Genomic DNA, 21,781 nt, shown 5'->3' with positions numbered 1-21,781 from the left:
AAAAACTCAGAGAGAGAGAACAAAGCAATGCTAGGAAGTGTTCTGTAGACTTTTTTTTTTTGAAGATCCCTTCTGATATCAGCAGCATCTGGGCACCTCTCTCTCTCTCTCTCTCTCTCTCTCCCTCTCTCTCTCAGAGAGAATGTTATGAAATCCACAGATTCACTCAGACTCACACACAGAAGACACAAACACGCGTCAGAATAGAACAATGTTATGAAACACACACACACCCTTGTACTGCCTCATCCCCAAACCCAATAATGGAAATTGTATAACTTTAAAACTGACTGATATAAAACAACCTAAAGCACTCATGTTTGGGGAGTGTCTTGCCTCTCCATGGTAATAACATTCATTTCAGCTGCTTAGAATTCCACACAGAGAGGGTCTGAACATTGACCTCTTTTGCTTCCTGTTAAAATGTGTATGGCATTCCATAGTGTGCCAGAGCGTATGTGTGTGCGTAACTACAGCACCCCTATCCCAAATCAGCAGTAACCGTAACCCGAGCTACAAGGTGAGCACAGAACAAAAATTATTCCTCAGTTGACAGCTTATGTCAACTTGGTAAGGTTACTTCATAGTGCTAAAGTCTATGTACAGTCCCCCGCCCTGTGCTTGCTGACGGCATGATCACTGCATTGCTTTACTAGCCTATGACTCAGATAAAGAACTGAGTTCCATTCTGTACAGGACTGTATGCAGGTCCAGTGCAAGGAGCAGCTCCACCACTTGCTTTGATTTTTATGGCCCATTACAGGAACATCTCAATAATGGCAATAATGACTAATGAAGTTCACTGCTACAAATCCCCAGAGTGAGAGAGAGAGAGAGAGAGAGAGAGAGAGAAGGAGACGAGGGTGCGGTGCAGTGGGGGAGGGGCTGAGAGTGTGGTGGTTGGTGAGGGAGCCATTTTTGTCTGCCATTTTTTTTCCCTTTATGACACAGATCTGACTTTTCAGGGCTGTGAGGATACAAAAATCTCATCTTTTCAAATCAAATTCGACTGACTTTCTGGCTTTCGAAGGCCAAATCCGCATGGATGGATGGATGGATGGATGGAGAGTCCTTCCATTATGAAACAGTCTTCCAGCTTTAAGTGGGACTCAGACACACTCCTGACTTTTACTCATTTACTTAAGCTTTTGGTTAGCTTCCTCTCTATAAAACGTGTAGATTCTGGGGCCCCCCCGGGCACAGAGGTTTCTGCTGATGCTGTCTTCCAGCCATTTCATGCAATCACTCGGGTTTGTTTCAGTAACCTGTGTGGAATGCAATGTCTCAGAGAGCCCTCAGGACTGTGGTCACCCTCTGGTCTTCCCTTCTAGTTCTGCAGATATAGATAAACCTGCCAGAGCTGCATGCTGGTCACTGGCACAACTACTGTTTGAGAACGGTTCATCCATTGTTCTTTATAGATCTTACTAGCTAGATCATCCTGTTTTATCTGCATGTTACTGCAGAGATGATGCCAACATTGGATTAGACCTGCTCATCAGTGAGGAAGAACCTGACACCATAAAATGTTCCAGTGCCAGCAGTAGATGAACAGACACTGCCATAAACATCCAACTAATGGATGTAGAAACGGAGACCCACCAGAGTAGCTAAGAGTCTCGCACCTATACTGAGAGAGCTACATGAGCTATGTAATAAAGCACAGGCTGTTTATTAGCTGGGCGGCCCAAAGAGGATGCGTTTCCTCAAGTCTTGGTCTTACCAAGGTTTCCTCTTTAATTCCACCCAGGGAGTTTTTCCTTGCCACTCTCACCTCTGGCTTTCCCATTAGAGATCTGGGTCCATAAATCTAAACTTGCTGTGACAACACATGTTGTAAAAACCCAACAAAAAAAAAAAATTGACTTTGACTTAAATATACAGACAGAACAAGAGAGAGGAGGAAAGCTCTCCATAAATAGCAAGTGGTGAAGCTGTAAACACACATACAGACAAAACAGGTCAAATGTACCTGTAACTAAACAATCACTACAAAACTTCTGCACAAAGTTTTTTAGCATTGGCATGGTGAACCCATCACATAGACTTTAAGGTTTTTATTTAAAAATACCTCTGATAAATATATAAAAGGTTTCTTGCCAAGTTGGTGAACATATTTAAATAGAGCATAGCAAAAAGCCCAGAACAATAGGGAAAGACATCTGAAAGAGAGGAAAACCAGCAGGTCACTGTATGTGTGTGTTTATATATATATATATATAAAAACATACATACATATATATATATATATATAAAAACATACATACATTATATATATATATATACACACACACACACACACACACACACACACACACACACACACACACACAATATTATATATATATAAAAAATATAAATATAATACATACATACATACATACATACATACTACACACACACACGTACATACGTGAAAATGTGCATGTGTGTTTGCCACTAAGAACATTCTTCAGGTCCCTTAGGGTAAAAATTTCCTTCCTGAGGGTCTGGTTTGGCTTCACTGGTAACAACAAAAGAACTAAAACACAATAGTACAAGATGGTCTAATCCTTCCATTTTTATCCAAAATCATTCCAGCCTTTATCCAAGTTCTATAGTAGTCATACAACATGTCACATAAAATCACAACACCATCACCGTAACATCTTGCAAGATATTCTACTCTTCTAGTATCTCCCACCACTCCTAGATTTCCAGATTCCTGAACCTGAGTGGACAGCCTGGATCTTCCCAAGACGCATTCAGATTTCCAGCAATGCGAGAATGCCAGTCAGTACAGCTTCACTTCCAAAGATCTCTCTCCAGCTCACAGACTCTCAGACGCTGCTCCATCCAACAATCGACATCCCTGTCCACACAGAACGGATCAGCTTTCATGTGTCCTGAAACCGAGTGCCCCAGGGACTCATCACAACCGGCCCGAGCTGGACATGCAAACCTAATGTGTCTGAACTTTTGGCATCACGTAATTTTTCAAGGGATCCCTGCAGTAATCCACCTTCATCAGCTCAGATGACTTGCATTGCTGATCAGGAGTCATTGCACTATAATGAGGCCAGGTTTCAGTGCTGTGACAAACCAGGTTCTACTGAATTATGTCCCAGCTAAAGTGAGCAACAGCATCACCCAGCCACAGGTCTCTCAGAGCTCAGCATGGGCCAGTTGGATGCTGTTTTAGCTTTGCAAAGGTAACTGACCCACCTTACTTCACTAGCAGTTGAGATCTGAAAAACTCCATAAGTTCTAAAATCTGCTTTCTTAGAGCACATAGTGGTGGCTCAAAACCCCAAATAAAGGGCCAGTTGTGAGCCTATTCCTGTCACCTAAAATGGCCCTAGACTATTTTAAGGACAACATGCTAAATATTAAAGAATGTGAAAATAATCCAACTGTTCACCATCTCTTCACCATGGCGACATGCAAGTGTAGAGTACAACACATGGGGGGCCTCATTTTGGATCTGACTCAGAAAGGAATGACGAAGCTGGCACAGATATCACAAAATAGAAAGCAAACACGAATTTCATATGAATATTCCAATCATACCTAACAGTGGCCCTGATAATCACTGTATTTTAAGTCCGTCATTGAGATGCGAATCAAATGATGAAAGTAAATGTTTATTTTTTCCATTGAAATTACATTCTGCAACCGTGCAGCAATCACATGTTGACGTTTACCACCATGAAAAGGAACAAGGTTTACCGCATGTGCTGTCAGAAAAAGGCCAACGTAAACACCATGTGAGATTTAAAAAAAAAAAAAAAAAGACATTGAATTAATGAATGAACAGCAGCTAGTAAGCCAAAGGAAACGTGCGCCTGTAAACAAAATGTCAGCTATGCTAGAGAGCGAAATCTGGAAAGGGACAGAGTCTGATTGGAGGAAGCCAACGCTCTGGTATCTGAGCCGCCACAGCAATAACATCCTCTACACAGAGTGGAGGACTGACATTCTGGAAGCTCCCACTTCTCCACCCACGATCCCCACCTTCTACAGACTGACTCACTGTCTGTGTCTCTGTCTCTCTCTCTCTCTCTCTCTCAGCCAGTGAAGTTCTGCCAATACCTGTATCATGATGTAATGTACCATAATTCCGCCTGTTACTGTCCCGAGGTCATTTCGTTCACTTTGCCCCGCCCACCCACTAACATATGATATCGTGACTTTAGGAAAAGCTGCAACTGTCAACATGAGCATACAGCACAGTCTATCACTCTCTCGCACATCAACTTAGAGCAGCGCAGATGGTATAAACTGGACTTGTCAAAAAGCACAAGTCCAAATCAGACAATTTTCTTGCTTTTGTAACTGTATGCTGAAAATCAGTAGATTTAACTGCTTGAATAGTTGGGGGGAGTTGAGCTGGAACAAAAAAACAAAAACAAAACAAAACTTGGAGCTCTGTAAATTTTTTGGAAGGCTTCTAGAACACTAAAGCTTTCTGCTTTCAATTACTTATTTCACACACTCTCTCTCTCACACACACACACACACACACACACACACACACACACACACACACTTACTTTTGTTTTTCTTAGAGAGACAGAGAGGAATCATTACTTGTTTACTATGAGAGGCTATGGGATAAGCCTTGTATTTTAAGCATGGTCGACCGAGTAGCTACCAGGGTTTCACAGTATCCGATTTTGTTGGTTGCGTGAAATAGTGAAATGCCTCCCAGATAACAGCATAGCTGTGTCTTACATAGGAAACAAACATGTGACAAATCACTCCGATGCCATGTCGGTGTCAAACATTGTACTCGGATCTCCCAAATTGTTTGCGGGCACTAAAAAGTGGAGAGAAGTGCAAATGAATTGCATTCAAGGTACATTTGCCTTATTGAACTGCCAACCTGTGCTTCCCGAGGGACTGTTTGTGCCATAACTCCCTTTTCAAGAGCGTGTCCGTCTATCTGTCATACCAAAATAGCGATTGATAACTGTCAGTTAGATTTCCTTTTCTTGCAGTAGTAGACAGTTCTTGTCAAAGCAAAAGGCACCACACTCTCCCTAGAGAGTCTGGCAATGTCGGACTAAATAACCAAAAACCCACCAAATTACCCAATTTAGGTTCTACCAATTTAATACTACGCAGACAGCAGTGATTTTTGCTGCAGTTATCCCATTTTTTTCATAATTTCCAGGGTTAACTAGCAGGTAGTAAACATGATGCGAAGCATATCACCTATTTGCATCTGCTGATGTTAGCTCGTTAACAATAGGTTACGCTCCTTAAAAAGTCAGCTAGCTAGCCAGCCACAGTCTGGCTTACCTCTGTTTTTTTTTCTAATTCGATGGAGAAGTGTTTAAGGATGAAATATGCATGAATGAGACAAGTAAAGTAGGTATTTTAAAATGAAGGAATCCTTCTTCTGTTCGAGACATTTAAAAAGTCCTTTAAAAGTGGTCCACTGGTGACATGAGGAACTTTTATGTAAGATTTTTTCAAAATTACTTGACTTGTAAAATGGTTCACATTGTATCTGCAAGGCAGGAATTACTTTGTAGAAATAAAAAATAAGGTTTCTGAAAGAGTGCCAATGACATGTGGTGTCCACCAGGGTTCGATTCTTGGTCAACTCTTATTTTAGAAGATTTTGGGCTCTCTTACCACAGCTATGCAGACATCACCAACACTCAGATTTACATGGCCCCCTCCCCAAACTAATACGGTCCCCTCAGTTCTCTTTCTAAGTGCCTTGGGCATATCGCTGACAGACAAAACTTTCTGGAGTTGAAAAAAGATAAAACAGAGATTATTATATTTGCAAACATTGATGAGAGGCACAGAATACCTGCCTTTTTAAACACATTTTTAAGGAGATAAAAGTTGAATTGAAATAAATGATTAGATTTAAACAGAAAACTAAAGTTAATTTATATTCGACTTTGATTTAATAAATTGTTTTGGTTGTAGCAAGCTTTATTCCTTCTCTATGTGACTCACTTTGATTCACTGCCGCGTATGAAAAGTGCTACACAAAAACTTGCCATGCCTTGCCTCGCCTTTCCTGGCTCTCTCCGAAGCAGATAGGATTCTGTTGAATATGTCAAAACAAATTAGCCAATTAAAATGCATCCTGTACCCTGGTGTCCAACATCATCTTCATCCACTTTATACCATTTCATTTCACTTTAAGACTAATAAGGAACGATGGGTATTGTATGCATTTAGTGGAGTAAAAAGTTTCAATTCTTACTGCGAAATGCAGCAGAGTGAATTGTCTCCAGAAATAGAAATACTCAAGTATAAATACTTCAAGACAGCACTTTAGTACAGTAATGAAGTACATGTACTTCATTACTGTCAGCCATTGATCGCCGTCGACAACTCCACCCACCCCTGTCTTCAGCTATTGTAGCCCACTCGACACCAAGTCAACTAAGTAGTGCATGAATTACCAGTGATGAATTCAGATGCTATGTGCTTGGCTGTAGAACGTCTATTAACTTTCTCCACATTCTTCTTTGACCCCTCAGATCCATAAGCTGTTTTCATGCACAGGATCATTTGCCAATTACTGGTAGTTAGTTGTTTTTCCACACCATTCATCATTAAGCCCTTGAAACAGCTGTGCATGAAATGAGCAGAATGACCGTTCGGAAAATCCATTGGCATGCTAGACCATTCATCACACCACATGTAAAGTCAATAGTCACCCATTTTGTCTGTTCCAACTCTCAGCTGAAAAGTAATGCGAAAATCCCTATACCTGCCTGATTTATACCACATGCAGCAGTCACATGATGTTTACCTGAAGATGAGAATTGCACCCAGCAACTGGCAACTCCGTGTGGATTATTACATTTTGGAACTGTAACGACTTAAAATATATTAAAACAAACTGCTGGAGTTTTGAGGTAACATGGTTAACTTCTCGCCTGTGTTATTCTGAATCATCATCTTTTTTTTTTTTTTTTTTTTAAAATGTAATGCCCCAAAACATTGTAGGGTATAAAAAACACACAATAATATAAATGTGACTTGTTAGTGGGCTCGTTTGTATATTTCAGCCCTTACTGCAGGTCAGTGTTGCAGTGATAACCAGCAAACATTATATGTTGCACCACTAAAGGCTTGTCTGTTTAATCCCTGAAAAGGCACAAGCAGGATTAAAAGAGCAACCTTAAATGTACCAGGGTCATAGCCATACAGTTTTCATGGAAAAACCTGACGTTATGGGAAAGCCCACACCGTTCTTAGATTCGCTAGTAGTTAGTCCATCACGTCCAAAAACCAGGCCAAGTCTGCCATAGATCCGCTTCAGATCCACCCCACATCCTCATGTAGCAAAGTCACTGTTACTATAGTGACAGGTCATTAAATAACTCGCATGATAAACGCATATTTGATCAATTAACAGTGGACTAAACAATTACTAGCAATAAAACTTATAGCAAATAAGTTACAAGTTGCCCTGAACCACCATGCTCTAATTCTGCTGGGTTATGGAATGTGTATCAGCACATATAAAGCTCACAGAGAGCCACACCCTGAAAGCATGCGCTCACACACTGCCTTGCCCAGTGCTCTCATGAGCGTGTGCGCCTGTGTGTTTTAAAGCGTGTGTGTAAATGGCCACACCCTACCAGAGAAAGTGGAGATGTCGACTCCGTCACAAATCTAGGGTGTGTGTATCCACAGTCAGTCCCTACCAGACAGGAGACATCAGACCATGCGTGTGAATGTGCATCTGCACTGCATGTTTTGTGTGCGTTCGCGTGCACACATCCTGCATGTCTTTTGTATGTATTCATGCTTGTCCGTGTGTGTGCATCACTGCTGCAGTGCTGTTGAGGTCCCTTCTTATCACACTTGCTGACTCCACAGTCCAGGGCCTTCTCTGTGTTCCGGCCAGTAAACCGTCTACCCCCACCCTAGGACTAGCTGCCTCTGTCCAGACCCCGTGCAGGCTGGTTTGCAATTCCACTATGCCCTTATAAACATACATAAAACAGCACCAAGCCTACGCAGATGTCCTGTCTGATTTGATGTGACAAAGAAATAATACTAAAGAATCTCACACCTAACAACAGCTCAGACACAGTTAGCTACATGGCTAACACCAGGATCCACAGTAGTGGCGGGCTTCAGGTCACTGTAAGTGCTGGCCTGCACTGTTAAATTTCAGTCTCACCAGACTGACTTCCTTCATTTTTGCATCTCTGAACAGTGTTTAAAATCCTAAAAGCAAAGACCACTGATCACTTTTTGTTATACACATCTCAGAGGATGTGTGGTTTTTCATGTCCTATGGGGGAGGAATGGATGCCTACACTGGCTTTTAATAATATCTTAAATCACCAGAGGACCCATTTACAGTCCTTCTGCAGTGGTTTAAACTGTAATATGCATAACTGAACTTTACGATATTATTCCATATCGTTGGGCCTGCAAATTTCAACGATTGCAGACTGGGCCTTAAAATTACAATGGTTTTTTTTCCACTTAATTTTCCAATAAGACAACCTTTTTCACGTTAAATATAAACATCTCGGTGCTTCAGGCAGATCTCGACTTTTTTCTTTTACATGGAGAGGAAAAAAAAAAAGCAACACACAAAATATCATCTGATTTTGCAGAAACGCACAGTTTGAAATGATGTTGATACAGGTTATAAGTTCCTGCTACACGCATGAAACGCAGCGAACGAACAGAACTCGGCGCGCGCCAGGCCTGCTACGTGAGGGCACGCGCTACCCCCGCAGGCCATTCTTCCCCCGGGGAACAAAAGCACCTTTATACCCCGCCACCCGCGACAACGTGGGAACGGAGGGCAACGGAAAGCAACGGAGAATGTTCAACGGAATACAGAACGCAGACGGCGGTTACCGACGTGCAAAACCGCCACGCGCTAAGGCGATTCCCGATTTAGACAAATGGCCCGCCGTGCTCGCGCTAAAGGCTAGCATGCCAATGCACGGCCACATAATTAGCGTGCGGATGTCACCTTTTAAAGCAGGCCCACGACAACCACACGCAAAATCCGGATTTAAAATAGCAGGCAAGCCAAGGGCACGGGGCGCTGGCACCGTGAGGTTTCAAGGAACGGCATGCAGATTAATCCAGAGCGCAGTGCATCCTTTACAACGGCCCCGTACATGGATAACCAACCGTTCTAGCTTCAGTCACAGAGCTCTAGGAATGACATTCACATGTCCAGTCCTAACCACGCAGTACATGCAGATGCCACTGCCCTGATGAAGACGCCGGCGCCCCTCCCGAATTACATCACGCTCGCTGTCGGACACTTTAGTGTCCTTACTAAAGGACGGTCACGTATCCGTCCTGCGTACCAGTGTGCAAGCACTCATCAACTCATCAAACAGAAACGCAGACCTTAAATATGAAGAATATACTTCTGATGTAGAACACTGCAGCTAAACAAAATACCGTTGTGGCGTTTTCATACCCGATATGAACACAGTCGTCTCGTGTCAACAGATTTCTCTGCAATGCGACTATTCCACATAGAAACAACGGAAATGTTCTCGCAGTGGATTCATAGGCTGTAAGCCACTACGTTTAGCTCGGTTTCGCGGCTCGTAGTGTGTGGGTCCTACCTCTTGGCGGCTTCACCTGATGATGATGATGAGGCGTGCAGACTTTTGCTGCATTGACTCAAAGCTCCCAGGAGACCTACCACGTGACTCGACTCTGCACCGCTACAATCGCAGCGACACTTCCACACTGCGATGTTAGGTCTAAGATGCAAGAACGCCTTGTGCAAAGTTTACGCCAAACTCCGCAAAAACCCAAACAAAACAAAAATCCCGAAACAGACACGTTTGCGGTTGTCACGCAAGAGAGTCGGATGGAGTCCCTGCCTCTTCACCCACTGCGGAACAGTTGCACACTGCAGCTAATCTGTGCCTGTTCCAGGACTGCATCCGACCGAGGTTCTCGGAAAACCTCAGAAAAGTCGGAGGCCGGCTAAAAGGAGCCTCGAAAGTTTAACAACACGTTAAACAAGAAGGCCCAGTGTTTACAAAACGAGAACACGCGGTAGCGGGAGGAGACAGTGGGCGGTCGAAGCCGACTGCATCACTGATGAACAAACATCGCAAGTTTCACAGACTGTGGAATCGTGTAAAGTATCTTTTCTTACCTGTTATAATGTCGTTTAGCAGCGTTTCTCTGTCTGCCATTATATCCTCAGGTCCTGTTGCCCAAAAATCATGAAATTACTAACAGCAGAGCGCCTTTTCGCCTTTAGCGTGGATCATTAGATATTTTTACAAAAGGCCACTTTTACATTTGAGCGACCCTCCCTTTGCCGCTTGCTTGCTCGAAGAGCTTCACTGTCGCACGCCGTTAAAGGCGAAGCACTTAGGCTATCCACGTTTAAAGTTAGTTTGGAACAACCCTTTTGGGCTTTGTAGACGTCTGGCACCTTGGAGAACGGAAATGTGTTGATCGCGACTTTCCGCCTGCTGCCTCACCGTCCCGCCCCCTGTTCGACCCCGGTTCTGGGGACCTAATGACTATTTCCATTCGTGGGTTAAAACTGTAGCTCGACCGCAAGGACGCCAGAGTAAACTATGCACAATATAGACTAAAGTACGGCGGACCCAAACCCTCCACTAGCTATGACAAGCACTGGGTTCACTTTTAGAATAACCTCGGCACCGAACGCTTATGCGTGAAGTTCGTCTCCGAGCGCCTGAATAAAGTCTTCGGTGCTATATAAATGGGTTATAACACGCTGGGTAATGATTTCAAGTGAACCTACACTTTTGGAGAAAAAGGGGTGGAAGATCAAGCAACAAGTGCCTGGTTGTGAGGACCGCATTTTCATATTCACACAAAATGAAAAATGTTGGTTCTACATAAAAGAAAATGGGTAACTGGGTCTGTACTGACAAAATATCTCATAAACGACAACATTATGAAGGCAGTGGAGGCAGAATAAAGAAGAAACAAACAAGCAAAGAATACATAACAATATTAATAATACTCATCCTATTAGTTTGTTTTCCTGTGAAGGTCTTATTGTTTTATTTATTTATTTATTTATTCATAAATTGTAGTATGTATAAAGTATTTTAGCTTAGAACAGCTTATCCTCTTATCCATATAACTGCTTTCAGGTGATCTAGAAAGTGCTCCCACTATCCATGAAATTGCATTCCATTTTTCTCTTAGTGTTAGCCATAGCCAGTGGTTCTGATTTTAATCTAAAAAAGTGAGGAATGAACTCCTTACATGGTAAAAAAAAATCAAGAATAAAACAGGCATATACAGAGAGAGAGATTGAGCTAGTCTTGATTCCAGTAGTCATTCCAGTGAGACCCTGAGCTTGATCTGATCCACTGGGTTTCTTTGTTGAACCAAGTGGAATCTGACCTGTTCCAGTCATCATGGGAGAGAAGTCCTGACTGACGGAGCCGTATGTGGGTTAGCAAAAACAAACAAACAAAAAACCTTCAAATCAAAGCGAACTCTCGTCCCTGAGAATAAGTTAGAATGAGAACTGAGAAAAAAGAAAAAAAACAGCTCAGGAGATCTTTTTCAAACAATAACAAAGAAAAGTAAGGGGGAAAAAAGGACAAACATTGAAAGTTACACAACAACAAATCCCCAAAGAACAGCATTAGTTCCTATTAAAGTTCCAGTGGTTTCAGATGTACCACATGTTGAATGAACTCCTCCACTCTAACTGGACTTATAACATAGTGGGTGTTTGTTCAACACTGAAGTTTTTATGTCTTTGTTGTTATGTCAACTCTGGACACAGCTGCTTTGTGCTGATGGGAGGGAGATTTTGAAGGAGATAACTGATTATGGTGACTGCAGCCATGCAGCTATAAACCAGCTCATTGCCCCATCTAGTGGTCACTCCACATCTGACCTGGAAGACCCACAATTATCAGCAAACCAGCTATAGATTCCAGAAAGAAATGTCTGCAGCACTTCATTCAGCCGTTGTGACAACACCAGCTTGGGTAGAGCCATGTACCTTGGGTACAATCATCACAAATTAGACCCACCTGTTTCTAAGATAAACCTATTCCCACTTTTAATAGCTGCATGTGTCTTTATTAGGTACATCTGTTTTCATTAGGTACACCTGGTTTTATTGGGTACAGCAGTCATTATTAGGTACACCTATCATTATTAGGTACACCTGTCTTTAATAGGTACACCTGTCATTATTAGGTACACCTGTCTTTAATAGGTACACCTGTCATTATTAGGTACACCTGGCTTTATTGGGTACAGCAGTCATTATTAGGTACACCTGTCATTATTAGGTACACCTGGCTTTATTGGGTACAGCAGTCATTATTGGGTACACCAGTCATTATTAGGTACACCTGTCTTTAATAGGTACACCTGTCATTATTAGGTACACCTGGCTTTATTGGGTACAGCAGTCATTATTAGGTACACCTGTCATTATTAGGTACACCTGGCTTTATTGGGTACAGCAGTCATTATTGGGTACACCAGTCATTATTAGGTACACCTGTCATTAATAGGTACACCTGTCATTATTAGGTACACCTGTCATTATTAGGTACACCTGGCTTTAATAGGTACACCTGTCATTATTAGGTACACCTGTCTTTAATAGGTACACCTGTCATTATTAGGTACACCAGTCATTATTAGGTACACCTGGCTTTATTGGGTACAGCAGTCATTATTAGGTACACCTGTCATTATTAGGTACACCTGGCTTTATTGGGTACAGCAGTCATTATTAGGTACACCAGTCATTATTAGGTACACCTGTCTTTAATAGGTACACCTGTCATTATTAGGTACACCTGTCATTATTAGGTACACCTGTCTTTAAAAGGTACACCTGTCATTATTAGGTACACCTGTCTTTAAAAGGTACACCTGTCATTATTAGGTACACCTGTCATTATTAGGTACACCTGGCTTTATTGGGTACAGCAGTCATTATTAGGTACACCTGTCATTATTAGGTACACCTGGCTTTATTGGGTACAGCAGTCATTATTAGGTACACCTGTCATTATTAGGAGCATTATCATAATTAGGTATGCCAGACCACCTATCATTATTAGGTACACCAGTGTACACCTGTCATTATTAGGTACACCTGTCATTATTAGGTACACCTGTCTTTAATAGGTACACCTGTCACTATTAGGTACACCTGTCATTATTAGGTACACCTGTCATTATTAGGTACACCTGTCACTATTAGGTACACCTATCATTATTAGGTACACCAGTGTACACCTGTCTTTAATAGGTACACCTGTCACTATTAGGTACACCTGTCATTATTAGGTACACCTGTCATTATTAGGAGCATTATCATAATTAGCTACACCAGACCACCTATCATTATTAGGTACACCAGTATAAACCTGTCTTTATTAGGTACACCTGTCTTTATTAGGTACATCAGTACACCTGTATTTACTAGGTACACCTGTCATTATCGGGTACACCTGTTCTTTTTAGGTACACCTGTCTTTAATAAGATTTAATATGGATCATAGCCTATCCCATATCCTCCTGTAGAATAAGTTGTTCTCCTGTGTTCTGCTCAGTCCATGTCCAGCCTTGTTGACGTTTCTGTCTCTGCACTGATAGACCCACACAGCATAGTGCTGCACTGCTCTCAGAAATGAGCTGAATGCTTAAGAACTCATTTTAGTAGTTTATATATTGATAAACATATTAGATTTACATGTCAAGACTAACGGCAGAAATACAGAGTTGTAAATTAATGAATAATCTGCACTCTGTCTCGCTGAAAAGGTAATGTGCATGGGTCTTAAGTGAGCTCTTTATTGCGGTTATGGAAGACAACACTGGCTAGTTAGTGGCTATTATCACATCTGAATGGGATCCATATTATGTCAATAGTTTTGCATGAACTAAAACCACACTTGCTGACATTTAGCACTTTGCCCTGTAGAGTGCCATAGCCTGCCCAGACCAAAACCATGAAGGTCTGAAGAATTTTTCTAAATGACCTTTTTTGAACCACATTTCCACTCTGTGTTTTTGCTCCTTTCAAGTGCATTGGTGATGTTTACTGACAGCTGGTTGAGGGCACTATCAACGCGTGCAGAGATTGTTTCCCATTTCCCGCAGAGACAAACAGTGAAGAAGACATTGCATTGTAACCTTCAGTTTGACAGTTTGTAATTGTAGCAACTGATATTTATAGTCCCTAGGATCATACTACACTCATTTGATATTCATTCACATAAAAGAAAAAACTTTTTTAAAATCAAACAAGAATGATCATGTGCTGCTAACTACTTTAACTCTAAGCCAAAATGACATAGTTCTTTTGGTTAGTTGTGGTCAGCAATGAAATGCTCTTCTGCGGTATAAATAGACATGATGTATGATAAAGTCAAGCATGCAGAGCGTGGCAGGAGATATAGCAGTGCAACGTGTTTATGAAGGCAGAGGGTCTTCTCTGCAACCAGAGGGCACTGTAGGACAGTGTAGGGGGAATCCAGAGGGCTGGGGTCCTGAATCCAACCTACATTTATGGGAAGTCAAGTCAACACAGATGAGAAGAGAACCCCAGGTGTAAGGACCAATAAACAAATGAGCAGACAGCAACAGGTGGAAACGCATGTTATACATCATCATAAATTCATATCTTACACACTGACTCACTGTGAAGCACTGCCACTGTAGCAACCCTAATTACAGTACAAATAGCTGATTACAACCTATTAATAGTTCTATTATGTAATCATTTTCAGATGTTCTATATATCAGTGACCTTTATGTGTTCTTTAGGTATATACCTTTTATATAACTGCTTTTCTTGGTTTCTGAGCTCCCTTTTACATCCCTGAGGAGAGCAGTATGACGACACACTCTTTCTTCCGTAGTTTAGCAGCTTCTGAAATGAAGTTGGCATGATTCTATTGTTCTCTCTGTGTTGACATTGGTTGCTGATGTGTATGTCCTCATCTGCTCAGATTGGCTGTTAGACATGAGATAGAGAGAAAGCGCAATGATGCCTTAAGTACTAAATGCCTACAACTTCAAGTGCTCTGAAGTCTCCCAGACACATCAACATACAGTAGGGTATAGTAACAGCCTGTTAAATGTTCACTGGAACTATGCCGATGTCACGTCTGCCTCACCAAGATCAAGGTAGCCATATGTACAAACGAGTGATGTAAAGGCAAAGAGGTGTTACTGTGTGCTGAGTATATACGATATTCCATGTCCGGTACAAGGCCGCTCAGTAATAAAGGAGGCCCTCAGGGTCCTTCATTACTCCAGAGAAAGACAAGGGAGCAAAACTAAAGGCTAACTAAACAGGCAAGGCAGAATAAAAGTCGCTAGCAGAAGAACGGATCACAGCAAGGGTAATAGGTGTCCTGCCACATGTACACTCACACAGACACGAATCTACAGAAGAAGACTGGAAGACATTGGGGTTTACATTAACAGGGTGATTGGTAACACAAAGGATGGAGCTGATGGGCATAAAGTGGGGCGGGGCTAATAACTGCGAACGTGGTAACCTGGGTGGGGACACACACATGGGGCGGAGACGGGACTGACAGGAAAACACATGCTGGATGTAAACAAAAGACACAAGCTAAACAAAGGCCAGCTAGAACTTGAACAGGAATGAAAACATTCTGGGAATCCGGGACGGGAGAGGACCCTAACAGCCAAGAATGTAAAGACACTGTTAGCTTTTCCATTCACAGCATCTGAGTACATTTACATATCCACACTCGCCACTCACTTTATTAGAAACATTTATTTATTAGAAACACCGTGTAGGTGTTTATAGTCCCGTTGTCATTAAACACAGGATGAGATGTCAAGCATCCTGCATCAAACCATTAGGGCTTCACATAGGCCACGCCCATTCACGCCACTCATATTAAACATCTAAGAACCAACTACCGCAGAAGCTGTTCACAGGGACTGTCAGTAAGTAAGGTTGTTACACACTACATCCCATCTGTTGTCATGCATAATTTGGACCAACCCTACCCCTAATCCAGCTCTTCACTAGTGATGAGGCCTGATACACTTAGAGCACTGCAACACCCACTACCAAAACACTACCATGCCACTTTCACACTACTACCACACCACCATCCCCTGACCATCTCGTCATCATCCCAACAACACCACCACTATCCAGTTCATCTGGGATAACTTGGTAACTGCACCACACTATACCAATAAGAGTCCTTGAGAAATATTCCTGTCACATTTGCTTACATCTGGGACAGGTAAGTCACTGTAGATAAGAATGACAGCCAATGCAACACACGCTACAGTGCGACTACCCTATTAGTGTCACTGCACTGCTGAAAATGGTCTACCAACTAAATAATATCTGTCAGCTGTGATCCTGTGGTCAGAAGATGTTGGTGGGTGGTTGATGAAGTGTCTATTATAGCAATAACTAAACACTTATTTAAAAGATGCATATGCAAAAATATGTGAGCCTAATAAAGAGCCTAATAAAGTTGCTAGAGAAAGCACAATGGGTTTGTTTCTAATAAAGAGAGTATTAGTGTACATTAAAAATAATTTAGCTACATTTCAATCTCAAGTGTAAAGCCACGAAACGCCTCGACCTAAAGAGAGGACTACGGACGCAGAAAGCTGCAACCCCGCTCCGTTCTGGCGCTGCGTTTTCACCTCTGCGGGCTCGGAACAATCGGATGCGCTTCGTCGGTTTTCGTGTTTGTTTTAAAAATCCCCAACAAGCTTTTATTCCTTTTGGAACTAGCGCTCAATGTATTCTCCCTAAAATGTTTAGAAACTGTGGTATCGGCTGACAGACACTTTGGTTTAACCGTGTGCAGCATTTCTCTTTTACTGCATAGTTGACAATGTGCCGTAGACGAAAACAAAAAGCACAGACGTTTTTGTACTATCGATATACAACAAAATTGAGAAAATAAATACCTACCTACATACATGCATACATATATACATACGCACACACATACATACACATATATATATAATCTATAAATAAAACATTTCTAATAGTATTTGCGATATGTGTGTGTAATGTTATCTTGTAATATCCTGTGCATTTGTGATATTCATATTTTATTTATTGTTATTGTTTATAATGTCTATTTAACATGCAAAGATTAATTATCCTGCCACATCCCTAAGCCACTACGCCAGTGCTACATGCACCAGCAAATCACTACTATAACACTCTAGTGCATATACTGTGTCACTACAATGCCACTACAGCAGGACTTAAGAAATGTATACACCTAGTGTAATCTACAATTCAACATTATATTAAGATAGTGCTAAAGGGGAAAATGCCTTTTCTCTGTCCAAATAAGAGAAGCAGACAGATCAGTCCACCAGTGTTACATGATACACCACGAGCTTCTGCTTTCCAGTAAAAAAAGCAGGAGCGGAGAAACGTTCGACTGGCTGTTTTAAAAGGTTCTCAGCTTAGTAGCTATAAGGTGGTTTTACACCAATACAGGCGATCCCAATTCGTTTCGTTTACACGCATATCAGTGCATATAAACATTTACACATGACAGTTTGTTGAAAATCAATCAAGAGCTCATAGTTTCTTATCATTTCAAGTTTTAATAAAGCGTTTGACACACAGAAACAACAAAGCAATCGGTATTAATTTAACAACTGTTCATTTATGAACTCTAGACTTTCGTCAGACTCGAATGGATACGGTAGGTGGTGATTTGTCACTCAGTTTAACTTAACAGAAAATAAGGTGACGAGGTCACGAGGTTGGTGTCCCACAAAACGTGTTGGTAGTCAAGAAACATACTTGCTCGTAATTTAGCTAGTCTGCTCTACATGATTTAACATTGCAATTCTTAAAGAAACCGTGCCTTGGTTTATAGACTAAATCAAAATTCCTTGAACTGGGTTAAACACTCCAGCACGACGCTGTTACTGCACCTTTCAAAGCTTTCCACGCACAGCACAAGAGGTTAAATGACACTTGTGTCTTACTTTGGTGCCGTTCTCAGGAGGAAAACGTATACTCATACGGCTATGCGAAGGTCAAGGGTTTGCACTTACTTAAGCATTAGCCAGATGGCGACAAGAAAAGCTACAAACGAGTAATACAACACCGCGCTGCCAGGGCTCAGGTAGCAGAGCGGCGCTAAGAGCCTCGGCCACCGTTGCTTTGCATAACCCCAATAGCGGGCGACCTGTCCGTGAACTCTCTTGGAGAGCTCGGGAGAAATACTTAAACGATATCGGCCCCGCTAATTAAGAAAGTCTTAAGTTGTGCTTTGGCCAACCCATTAATCTCCCACTTTCAACGTACCAGGAGTATCTTTCTGCCAGGACTGACCGTGCCGTTAGAACAGTGCTCGTCGGCCTGTTTGCAAATGTTCTGCTGGCTTCAATGTTTCTGGGAAATATTTACTACTGCTTTAATGTGGGTACTTAAAATACCGTATTTAGAGACCGTCGTGGAGTCGGTGTGGAAAAAATGTATTGTGAACGTAATGAAAAACAAATAATATAGGTAGTTTTTTACCTTCTCAGAATGGTATACGATGATCAAAGTAAACGCAGGACTTTGCATTGTTGAACCTTATTAAAATGCATTGTAGACCTAAAATTGAATTCAGTTACTTATTCAAGCTTGTGTTTAAAATGGAAACAAATTAGACTATATGTTACTAAATTAGACTATATGTTACTAAATTTACGCTTCATCAAGCACATCGAGCTTTGTCTGGGATGAGCTAAATTCCTTATTAGTGGTAGGCTATATGTCGTAAATAACGCAAGAATTTGCACGGAATTTCGGATAAATGTAACAGATTTCATTATAAAGATTAGAATTACACCGAGTCAGATTAGTATCCAAGTGAATACACGTTTTGCAGCTCTTCGTAGCTTGCTGTATAATATATTTAGACAATTCCAGGACACATTATGACCAGAAGCCTGTATTTTTGAAGGACTCCATACACAGTATGGGTTATCTGCAGCAAATCTCAGGAAGGGTTTTGGCAACAAATAAATTGATGATAAACATAAAGACGCGTAGGTCTGTCCTTCATTTGGAAACTATATTTAAATTTTATTTTGGTTTGTTTGCTTGTTTGTTTAGCCTAAAGACTTATTATTACGTTATTTCTTTATATAGCTTATTGTTTAGAAGCTGCTACATTTCCGAAAATGTGTTGAATCACATTGTACCCCAAGTGTTGCTTTAACAATTTCGTTCGTTTGTTCTTTTTGTCCTGTGTGTAATTCATTCAGGGTGAACTAAGGACAGATAAACAAACAAAGGAAGAAAAATAAACAAACAAGTCCAAAACATTTCGAAATAATTCGCAGGTAGTTGAGTAAATCTTCAGTAAACGGTACCCTATCAGCGTTTGCCGGCTCACGATCGTATTAATACAGAATGAAACGCTAGTTGAGAAAAGCCGTTGTGTTCCAATACCCCCATTCATCAAACACCTGGTCAAGTTTGAAAACACGGACAGGACGAGCGAGACGCTCCGAGGCAATTAAACATTACAACCTCCCGCTCGTCAGGCGCAGCATCTGGCAGCTTAAGGTTCGGAGAAGACTCACTAATTAGGTGGAAATGGCCTTTTTCCTCGTGACCCAGCGGGACCCTTGGCAAGCTGTTTAACATTATTAGTTAAGCAATTAAAACGTGTGAATGCAAATCCGCGACCCGCGCGTTTTAAGGAAGGCCCGGCGGTGGCACAGACGCGCTTTATCTTCGTGTTTGTTACGATCCACAAGCTGAACACTATAAGCGCGGGTCACAATGCGTAATGGCGAATTGACATAACAATCGTGCAAACGGGTGGGGTAATTATACGTTATCTTTATGGGTGAGACCGCGACAAGTGCGTGAGCTCTCAGTGCACTGTAAAGGACCCACAACACAGAGAGGAGGCCTCAAAGTAATGCACACAAATACTCCCACATCTTACAAATTCAACTGTGCGGTGAGTATACGGGTGCAGGGAAAACACTAACACGTAAACTCAATATAAACGGTTTGGTAATTCAACTCAGGTAATTAATGCTCGTTGAACATTATTTGCGGAGGGGAAAAAAAAGGAGAAAACGATATCCACAAGTAAATAAGAGAGAAACAAGACCGCGCCAAAATTTAATTGGAGGGGGTCTGACACAGTGCCAGTCACATGTCTTCCCTCAGTGTGCTAGTTCACCAAAGCCCGGGCGCCCAGCTGCTACCGCGTTAAAAAGTCCGTTCGACCTTGTCAAGGCCCAGCGCTCCCCTAAAGCAGGTCTACCCAGAGCTGGCAAAAAGACCGCCGGCGGAGTGCATGCCCATTAGAGGCAACCGGGCAGACACGGCTATTGTTTTGGGGAACCGCTCTCCTGGGGACTTGCGCAAAGATTCTCTTGATTAGGTGAATGAAGTCTTGGTGTGCCTTCACAAGGTCCACCAATAGATATCGCATATAGTTTCTGTTCCCAGTGTAATTGCCTCGAGAAAGATCGCTACAGTGCCACATGCACTTAAGATACTTTTCATTTTGCTCCTAAGGCAGTGGCCAATGGAAGTATCTTCTTCGGAATGTAAGTGAATAGAATCATTCTTTTACATCTAACAGGTGAATGTGTCTCTGAAAAGGATTTGTAAAGTTTAGCCGCACTTCTTATTTACCGAAGAGTTTTGCATCGGCGTAGTGGAATCAATGCTTTATTATCCAACTGCTTTCAAGGCCAATATAACGCTCTCAATAAATATGTACAAATTTGTGGTCTTTTTTTTTTTTTTAGATTTTTATTATGTTTTAAACGGGATCGCTAGTCTGTAACATTGAGTGGCTTTTTCAGTTTGGAAATTAATATTTATTTCAGTGGGTTAGTTACGCTGAACAGGGAGAGGTACTGATATGGCCGGATGGTGGCGACAATAACATGCAGTGGCACTCTGTGTATAAACCCTTAGTTAACCCCGCCTGCTATGCATATTTAAATAGCCTAATAGGTTAACCATATTCGCACGGGATGAAGTAGTGCGTCCGGAAGCGCATTTAAGCTTCGAGGACACTCATTTTTCTGAATATAACTCCCGTTACCTACTTACTCTGCATGAACTGCACTTTTTCAGAAGAACAGATGCCCAACGCAGTAGTCCTGTGTGTGTGTGTGTGTGTGTGTGTGTGTGTGTGTGTGAGTGTGTGTGTGTGTGTGTGTGTGTGTGTGTGTGTGTGTGTGTGTGTTTTAGCCCTCTCTGTAAGTCTATAGGCAAAGCGAGGAAAATGTGCATATCAATTATTCCTGTTTACTCTGTAAACTGGTGCATTTCTCCTCCGTCCGTGGACATGACAGCATGCAGGATCATATTAAGTCATATTTTGTCAAATGCTGTTCGTGTTTGCGCCATCCATTCGGCCAGCCAAGCCAAAAAAGCCCAACGAGCATAGTTGCTTGATTAGTTACGCCGGTGTCTTCTGTCTGTCCTCTTTCTCTCTGTCCTGGAGCATAAGACTTGGCGTGATGCATGCGCAAATACCCTGTTCGCCCTCTACTGCGGTCTTAATTCGGCTTTGCATTATAAAGAGCCAGACTTGTATGGCTCTTTATAATAAATTTGCAGGTTCCCTAAATGTACAGGTTCTCTAAAAGGACACGTTGAGAAATTACTTTGTTGAAACGCCTTTGCGTACCCATGCAATACTTTTTGGTCTCCACAAACTATGGAGCGAATGATGAGATTGGCAGATATACGCTCGTCCTTATTTCTGCCTACACACGTGCGCTTTACGCCCCTTTTTAACAGTAACACTTAAAGTACTGTTTTGAT

At 41.8% G+C, this 21,781-nt stretch overlaps 1 protein-coding gene across 6 annotated transcripts in view; it reads right to left on the bottom strand.

Annotated features, from left to right (window-relative positions):
* hspa12a (heat shock protein 12A) overlaps window positions 1-10,526 on the bottom strand; it is a 37,669-nt gene extending 27,143 nt beyond the window's left edge. For 2 of the 6 annotated variants that reach the window (XM_035532556.2, XM_027024584.3), the window contains exon 1: window positions 10,121-10,525. In XM_035532556.2, coding sequence (XP_035388449.1) covers window positions 10,121-10,160 — 40 coding nt within the window. In that variant the 5' untranslated portion in view covers window positions 10,161-10,525. The other 4 variants (XM_027024581.3, XM_027024582.3, XM_027024583.3 and 1 more) reach the window with 4 other exon arrangements.
* Between the last annotated feature and the right edge of the window lie 11,255 nt (window positions 10,527-21,781).

Source organism: Electrophorus electricus, chromosome 10 (genome assembly GCF_041902795.1).
Source record: "Electrophorus electricus isolate QZ-2024a chromosome 10, ASM4190279v1, whole genome shotgun sequence".
Lineage (NCBI taxonomy): Eukaryota > Metazoa > Chordata > Actinopteri > Gymnotiformes > Gymnotidae > Electrophorus > Electrophorus electricus.
This window is presented reverse-complemented; position numbering and strand designations above follow the sequence as displayed.